The sequence below is a fragment of the Artemia franciscana genome, chromosome 16, assembly GCF_032884065.1.
Source record: "Artemia franciscana chromosome 16, ASM3288406v1, whole genome shotgun sequence".
In the NCBI taxonomy this organism is placed as follows: domain Eukaryota; kingdom Metazoa; phylum Arthropoda; class Branchiopoda; order Anostraca; family Artemiidae; genus Artemia; species Artemia franciscana.
Window position 1 is genome coordinate 28,412,715 of NC_088878.1, and position 9,558 is coordinate 28,422,272.

The 9,558-nt window shown below is 33.5% G+C and overlaps 1 protein-coding gene across 1 annotated transcript; it reads left to right on the plus strand.

Moving 5' to 3' along the window:
* Positions 1-7,396: 7,396 nt before the first annotated feature.
* LOC136036822 (long-chain-fatty-acid--CoA ligase ACSBG2-like) lies at positions 7,397-9,316 on the plus strand. Its single transcript, XM_065719154.1, has one exon. The coding sequence runs from the start codon at positions 7,397-7,399 to the stop codon at positions 9,314-9,316; it is 1,920 nt and encodes a 639-aa protein (XP_065575226.1).
* The last annotated feature ends 242 nt before the right edge of the window (positions 9,317-9,558 follow it).

The window sequence follows — 9,558 nt, forward strand, 5'->3', positions numbered from 1 at the left end:
ATATATATATATATATATATATATATATATATATATATATATATATATATATATATATATATATATATATATATATATATATATATATATATATATATATATATATATATATATATATATATATATATATATATATATATATATATATACATATATATATATATATATATATATATATATGTATATATATAGGTGGGACACAACTACATTGGCGCGTAACTAATATGGCGCGAAAAAAGTTAAAAAAAAGAAGACCTAGAAAGAAAAAAACTAAAAAAAGGACAAAAATAAAAAGGTAAAAAACTAAAAAGAAAAAAAGCTAAAAAACTAAAAAAGCTGCAAAACTGAAAAAGTAAAAACTAAAAAAGAAACTATATATATATATATATATATATATATATATATATATATATATATATATATATATATATATATAAATAAGTTGTATGTATGCATGTTTGTTTGTTTGTGGGTTTGCATATGACGTCATTATAAGTATACAAGGCTTTGTATATGATGTCATTTTAAGATGACACTACAGACCGGGACACCGGGACACAAATGACGACCGGGACACAGGGAATATAAATGAAGACCGGGACACTCAAAGAGAAATTACAGACCAGGACACCAGGGCATAAATGACGACAGGACACAGGGAATATAAATGCCGACTGGGACACTCAAAGATAAATTACAGACTGGGCAACCGGGACACAAATGACGACCGGGACACAGCGAATATAAATGACGGCCGGGGCACTCAAATAGAATTTACAGACTGGGACACCGGGACACAAATGACGACCGGGACACAACTACGATGGGGACGCCGGGGGGCACAGGGGGATATATAAATAACAACAGGGACACAGGGAATGTTTGATTAGCAATCACCATCAACAAAGCTCAAGGGCAATCATTAGAATAATGAGGTGTAGATCTGAATACGGATTTTTTTTCCCATTGACAATTATATGTTGGATGTTCAAGAGTCGGTAAACCTGACAATCTATTTATATGTACAGACAATGGGACAGCGAGGAATGTTGTATACGTAAGTTTTACGTAGTTAAAACATATATATAGCTATCTATATTCACAAGTGGGACACAGGGACACAACTACAATGGCGCGTAACGACTGACCCTCGCGGGGAGGGGGGGCTTGGGGGGTGCGAAGCGCCACCCCAACAGCTAGTTTGTAATAATATAGTGTCGGGTACACTGGTTCGAATACCGGGCTTGTGTAAGAGTTCTGATTCCCAATGTACCTCAACAGGGCCTATGTCCCCCTCCAGGGCCCCAATACACACCTCCCAACTAATTTTTTAACTAGGAATTTTTTCAATTTTCTCATGTCTTAGAATGACAAGTAATCTTTGTCCTGTGGTGGCGCAGTGGATTTGACCTTAGCTTGGTAACACGGGACCAAACGATCGAATCAGGCTGCAGGAATGCACTGCAGGGCCGACGCAGGGACCTTAGTAGTCAAGAAGCGTCGTTAATTCTTAAATAAATAAATAATAAAACAAGTAATCTTTGGTGAACACGGTTTTTGTATTTTTTTTTAGGCGGTTGCCCCCGTTGTACTCTTTAGCTGGCCATCAACAGTGCCTAGTTTATTGTAGGTTTTCAATTAGCATAATTTGTATATTGACAAAATAAACACTTATATCATATTTTAAAAAATGAAGATGAGATATTTTAAGAAAAAAGAACCACATAAACTTAAAAAAGGTATAAAATAAAAAGTATAAAAGTAGATGATACGGGTGAATCCGTTTGAATTGGGGATAGATAGACAAAAAGCACATGAACAAAGACACAGGCGTCCAGACACCTAAGCAGAAAAGAAGAACGAAAACAAAACGAGATTTGAAGTAAATTTGACAGGTTATTAGCAAAGGGGGTTTGTCAGTTGTATTTTCTTAAGGGGACCATAGGAAAATAAGTTATTAAATTGGTAAAAAATTCAGACTTACATCAAGGATTTATCTTCTGACTTTCCTGTTTTAGAGAAATTGTTGATGTTAAACGCTAGAAACAAGGTTGAATCAAGGAACGTACCCAGTGAAACCTTTTTTAATGGATTATTAGCAGGTGTTTATTTAGATTGGACATGGGGTACCGATAATGAGGTTGACTTAGGCAATTTGAAATGGTTCCTGCATAAAATTGGTAGGTTATTAACAAAAGATTTTTTTCAGTTGTATATTTTTCTAAGGGAATCATAGATCAATAGGTGGTTAAGCTGGTTAAATTTTCAGACTTAAGTCAATGTTTTGTGTTGCAACTGGCCTGTTTAAAGGGATTGTTTGATGTTGTATGCTAGAAAGAGCTTTGAATCAAAGAATATTAACTGTGAAACTTAATTGATTTTGGAATTTGAAGGGATTATTAACAGGCTCATATTAGACTTGGATACGGTATACAAGTACTAAGGTTGACATAGATAATCGAACTGATTGGTTTGTGTCAAGTGAATATTTTTGGAAGGGGTCGTAGGACAATTTGCTATTAAATCGGTTAAAATTTCAGTCTTAAATAAAGGATTTGAGATATAAGTTGCTTTTTTGAAGGAAATATTTAATGTTACATTCTAAAAAGAACCTTGAATCAAGAAATGTGCCCTGAGAATCCTTCTTTGATTTTGAAATTTGAAGGTATTACTAATAAATTCACATCAGAATCGGAGATGGTATACAGGATGAGGTTGACAAGCCTATTGAAATAATTTATTAACAAAAGGTTTTGTCACTTGTATATCTTTGAAGGGGTCATAAGACAGCAGATTGTTAAATTGGTAAAAATTTCAGACTTAAATTAAGAATTTATCTTACAACTGACCTGTTCTAAGAAAATATTTGATATTACATTCTAAAAAGAAGCTTTAATCAAGGAATACACTCTGAGAAACCTTCCTTGAGTTAGAAAATTGAATGACTTTTTAACAGCTTCATATTAGGATTGGACATGGCACACTGGAAATTATAATGACATAGACAATTTGAAATGATTTCTACGTACTTTGCTAGCTTATTAACATGTGGTTTTAACAAGTGAATATTTTTAAGGGGGTAATAGGACAATTTGTTTTTGAACTAATGAAAATTCCAGACTTAAATCCAGGATTTGTTTTGCGACTGGAACGTTTTGGGGAAACATTAGGTGATTTATGTTAGAAAGAAGATTGAATCAAGGAGTGTACCCTGAGAAACGTTTCCCAATTTTGAAAATAGCATGGATTTTTTTATAAATAGGTTCATTTTAGAATTGGACAAGGTATACTCGTAATGAGTTTGAAATAGACGAATTGAAATGATTTCTACGTAAAGTTAAGTTGTTACTATCGAATTGTTTTGTCAATTGTATATTTTTTGAAGGGGTTCATAGGACAATAGACTAACAAACTGGTAAAAATTTCAGACATAAATTAAGGATTTGTTTTTTAACTAACTATTTTAAGAAAATGTTTAACAAGAGATGCTAGAAAGGAGCTTGAATCAAGGAATGCACTCTGAGAATCTTTTGAAAATTGAATGGAATATTTTCAGCTTCAAATTAGAATTAAACATGGTATACTGGAAATAAAGATGAAATAGACTATTTTAAATGATTTCTACGTAATTTGTAAGGTTGTTAGCACATGGTTTTATCAAGTGAATATTTTTTGAAGGAGCCAATTGGACAAAAGGCTGTTGAAACTGTAAAATTCCAGATTTATATCAAGAATCTTTTTTTCATGCTGGTATACGTTATACTGGTAATGAGCTTGACATGGAAAATTTGAAACGATTTCTTCGTAAATTTGACTGTTTAATTACAAATGGTTTGTCAATTGTTTATTTTTTGAAGGAAATCATAGGACAATAGGTTATTAAACTGCAGAAATATTTCAAGGACTTGTCCTTCAACTGACCTATTTTAAGACAATTTTTGATGTTACACGCTAGTAAGAAGCTTGAATCAAGGAATGTATCCTGTGAAATCTTCCTTGATTGTAAAAATTGAAGTTAACTGCTTTCAAGTTAGGCTTGTGATTTTGAAAATAGAAGTTAATTGCTTTCAAGTTATTAATCAATTTATCAAAATCAAGTTATTCAAGAAATCAAGTTCAAGAAATCAAGTTATTTCAAGTACTTAAGTTCACTTAGCAGGGCCTGCCACACTAAGTGAACCTAATTGAACCTAACTTAAAACACTTAACTCAATGTAACCTCGCTGTTGGTAACTAGAATACTCATAGTTGAACAACTAGCTGAAGTTTTTGTAGTGAAAAGTGCTTATATTATTTCTTTTTGGTTCTCAGGCATCAACTAAGACACTTGGAATTTACCTACTACCTGAGTTTGTTGTATACAAAAAGTGTTTTTGTTAATTTTTTTATAGTTACGAATTAAAAGACTCGGAATTTACCAATTAGCTAAGTATGTTGTACTTAAAAGTGAGTTTATTAATTTTAATGCGCTGTCAGTAACTAAAGCATTCGGGATTTGCCATCTAGCTAGGTTTTTAGCAGTCAAAGTGCTTTTATTAATTATTGGAACTCAGCCAGCAACTAAAAACTTGGAATTTATCAACTATCTGAGTTTAATGCAGTCAAAAGTGTAATCATTAATTATTTAACTAAGACACTCGGAATTTACCTACTAGATGAGTTTGTTGTATGCAATAGTACTTTTATTTAATTTTGTACACTCATTCACGAATTAAAAGACTCAGAGTTTACCAAGTTGCAGCGTTTGCTGCAGTCCAAGGTACTTTTATTAAATTTTCGATACATAGTCGGAAAATAAAACAGTCGGAATTTATGAGCTAGCTGATTTTGCTGTAGTCAAAAGAGCTTTTATTTATTTATAACCAAATGGCTGAAAACGCCACTTTGCCTTGGGACATTCTTTTTGTCCATGCATAGCATTTATTTTGTTGGGCTACCTTCTTTTTTAGATATAAATGCCGTACGGCATTACTGCCTCTGAAATTGAAGGTAGAAACCTGCCAAGTGCCATGGTGGGGCCTGGCGGCGAAGCCACCGAGACCCAGCTAGTAAGCATATAAAGATGTGCAACAATTACAGACACAATATCTAAACAGAATATTCTTATGTGGATCTAAGACGACCATAGCAAAAGCATTGTTGATAAAATAAGAGCTTATTTTTACTATCCATTATCAATCCAAAGTTGGAGGAGAATCAAAGCCTAAAATATATGACGTCATCCGTGTGTTATATCATCTTGTATATGAAGATACAGCTTTTGTCATATATTTCGGAGGAGGAAAACACAAAACAGCGAACACTGATTTTTGTTATCGGATTGTCATTGGGAGTGCATATAATGGTGAAACTTGGAAGTAATTGAACATTTGGAAGTGGTCATATAATTGCCCACAAATTCAGGTGAAAAAGGTACAAACATTTATAAAAATAAAAAAGAGAGCAAGTTCAAAAAAGAAAGTAAATTAAAAGAGGCTGTAGGGATCTCTGGCGTATCCAAATGGTGGGTTTTTTTCAAATATCGTTTTAACATGCAAAACTCATGCCTAAGAAATTTCAAATAATTCTATGACTGTGTTTTTTAATTATATTTTTAACTAATTCGGGTATAGACAGCTGTTCTTAACAGTTCACATTCTTTGCGTATGATTAATATGACATTAACGTGTCTTGAAGGGAAAGTTTAATAATGCATCCAGTTTTTTTATCCTTAATAAAGGATTTGAGTAGTTTAAACACCAAAACCTTAGCACCAAAGAAGTTTAAAAGATAAGTAAAGAGCTACATTAAAATGACAATTAGCGGAGATAAAGCCAGATACTTTTCAAATCGTAAAACTAACATAAATCACTATAAGTACATAAATGACACCCGAACGAACAGTAATTAAAAAAATAACAAAATAACCGAGTAAATAAATTTGAGCAACACTCAAAACGAGCAAAAACTAAAATGAGTTTGTCTGATTGACCGTGTGCCTTCCAAAGACCAGAAGATTATTTGCACTTTACTGAAGATAACCCGTATTCTGAGTTGTATGTTTATATTTTTCATAATATTGAAAAAAGTCGCCCTAATACCCAAGACTAGTGCCAAAATATATATAGTAATTTTCTTACAAGAGACCCATTAAACAGGACTATATGATGTCATACTAGTGCCCCGCTAATGTCAAAAAAGAAAACAATAAAATAAAAGACGATATATGAGTCTACTACCAATGCTAAAAAGTGATTTTCCTTGATGCTGGAGCAAGAGCGATATACTTTTCCCAACGGGGTTTATCAATAAATTTGATTCCAAAGGTGTACTTTTTGTTCTGGTTTGACATAATGTTTTAGTGATTCTAGGCTTTTTTTGAAATTCCCAAAAATTGGATTTTACCTCCAAAACTAACCAGGATTCTTAATTTTCAATCAATTATATGTGGTAATTTTTCTCAATAGACACAATTTTAAACAGGGTTTTTAGCTTTTGGTTACTAAAGAGCACCCTAGAATTTACTTTGGAGTACTGCTTTGCCAAAGTAACTTTTAGTGCTGTGTTTTGTGGGTCGTCCTCTTTTTACCATTGAGTTCGAGGGACTAACTGATGGTGCTTACTGCCATTGAACATGCCTAGAACCCTCCACTGGGTACCCAATTTTTGGTAAGTGACCCCAGTGAGTCAGTTATTTCTAGTCTTTTGGATTTCCTCATCTCCCTCTGTTTTAGCTGCAGCTGAAATTCTCACAATGTACTTATATAGTTAAGTTCTCATTAAATATATCCAAGATTATGACTTATTTTCTTATTCTGCGGGAGAGCTGCAGTTCGTGTCTATCCCGTCCTTTTCCCTTTCAGCACTTTCCAAGCTTCCCATCTTCGTGAATTCCAGACTATGGAGTTTTTACTCAATGACAGTTTTAATAATCCGTTGTCATTTTACAACATCTCTCACCCAAGTACTAACTAACACTAGGGACTCGGATCCGTTATCCATGATCATGTTTAAAACAATTTAACAGTGACGGTCATATAGACCATTTTTTTTCAGTGCACGCATAAATTTATATGGCTACATTTCTCGTGATGTTATCTTACTCATCTATTATAATAGATTTTGGGTATTGTAGATTTAGGCTTGAGAAGATGATGACTTCACGGTTAATGACATCTTTGACTTTGTATAGTAAATGAGAAACATAATTTTATTAAAGCAGGCAATCATATTTTTTCAGCACGTCAGTGATGTGCAACTTAAAAAAAATTTAATTATGACATGAAACAATGTAAAAATATACCCCAAAAATAGTGCAAAAGAAACCCAAGCATATTGCAAAACTTATTTCCTAAGTTCCTACGTTAACAAATTAACGTATAATTTGTTTTTCCTATATCTAATAAGCGTATCTAAAATGAGGGCTAATGAAAGAGTTGAATTAGAAGCAGACACTTATGCAATGAATAATCAGTCAATTGCTTCAATTAGTCAAGAAGATTGCACAGAGGATATTCTAGGTTCAGACCAAAGAATTGACGTTTATAGAGTTGCAGCTTGGGACCCAACCGATTGTGTTAAGAGATCTTTCAATACAATAGATTGTAAATCTGTTAATCGTCCCACCTCAGTTCTAACATTTTTAGAGGATTGTACGAAGGGCAACCAAAATATAGCATTTTCTATAGAAAAAGAAGGTAAATTTATAAAATATACATATTCCAACTATCTTGAAATCGTGAATGACGCTGCAAAAGCCTTTTTGAAGCTCGGATTAGAACCTCTTCACAGTGTATTTATTATTTCCAACAATTGTCCCGAATGGTGTTTTTCGCATTTTGGCGCTATTACAGCAGGTGGAATTGCAGTTGGAATTTCTACTAACCTCACACCTGAACTCATATCACGTTGCGCGCAAAAGTGCCGAGCTAATTTTGTTATCGTTGAAAATAAGGAATTAATGGCTAAAGTATTGAAGGTTAAGAACAAAATACCACGATTAAAAGCAATTATTCAGGTAAACGAAATGCTTGACACAGAAGAGGAAGACACATATTCCTGGGAAACATTTTTAAGCATGGGTAGACAACAAAGCACAACGAGTGAATTGATCGCTCGGCGGAAAAGAATAGAGTTCAACGCATGTTGTTCGATTGTTTATGAAGATGAATCAGGAGATAATCCCCCCAAAGGTGTTATGTTAAGTCACATTAACCTAACTGAGAATGCTCGACTAATTGAAAAAAAGTTGCACTCTCACGCAGCTGAAAAGAAAGTTCTGTTTGAAAAAAATCAAATTATTCTCAGTTTAATACCTCTAAGTCATGTAAATGCCCTAATGACCGATGTGTATGTCTCTCTTATCAATAGTGCTACTGTTCATTTTCTGGATATCAGTCAAAGAGAGTTTCAATTAACTGTAGTTTTGAAAAAGGTTAGACCTACGGTTTTTTTCGCCAATCCATTTATATGGGAAAAACTATATGAAAAGATTACCGATGATCAAGTAACGAAGAAAAAGATAGCGGACTTGTTCAAAAACCAAAGAGAAGGACTAGGACTTGATAAGTGTATTAATGGCTATTCTGGTGGGGAACGTATATCTCAACACATCATTGACGGCTTTAAAAAGACCGGTCTTCAAATTTGGGAATACTATGGCATGAGCGAGACTTGTGGGCCTCATCTGTGGGCCAAAACAGCTGGGAACTTCTATTCTGAAATGGATAAAAGAGCCTTCGTAAGCCCCCTGGTTTTTGTTCTGCCATCTGGTCAGCTTAGATTAAGCGGAAAAAACATATTTATGGGTTATCTTTGTGACGAAAGAAGAACAACTGAAGCTATTGATAAAGATGGTTCTTTCCATTCTGGTGACTTGGGACATATTCTAAATGATTTTCTCTTAGTAAGCGGTAACCAAAATGCGATGGTCTCTGTAAAAGGACGGCTTATATCACCATTAAAGGTTGAAAATGAGATCAAATCTATTTTACCATTTGTGCGCCATGTCATCGTAGAAAGTGACAGTGATTACATTTCAGTAAAACTCTTTTTGAATGACAAAGAACCTGCATTAACGCAAAAGTGGTTTAAGAAGAACGTTACAAAATACACAGATAGACTTAGACCAACAGCAAAACAATGGTTCAAAACCAATCACATCTTTCTTCCAGAAGAAGCTAGTGCAAAAAACCGAAAAATTGAAGTTGATAAATTGTCAGATGTCGTAAAGCTTTATCAATCTAAGGATCAAGAATTATTCAAGATAGTCCGAGAGCGTCTTTACATAGTGAGCTGGAATTGTGGCATTAAAATTAAAGAATTCATAATAGAATAATTTTCTTCAGATTTGATGAGCGGGGCCCAGCATTTTTTCATTACCCATCTACTCCAAGAAACACTTCTTAAAAGAACTGACTACGATTCAAAGTCAAACTAAGTAATATTTTACCAACAACCAAAATATGTAACAAACAACAAGTAAATACAAGCAATTATCAAACAAACTAATCTTTTACCAACATTTAAGAGAGTTCCCAGTTATTCCTCTGATTTCGTTTCGCGAAACTTCTTTTAAAA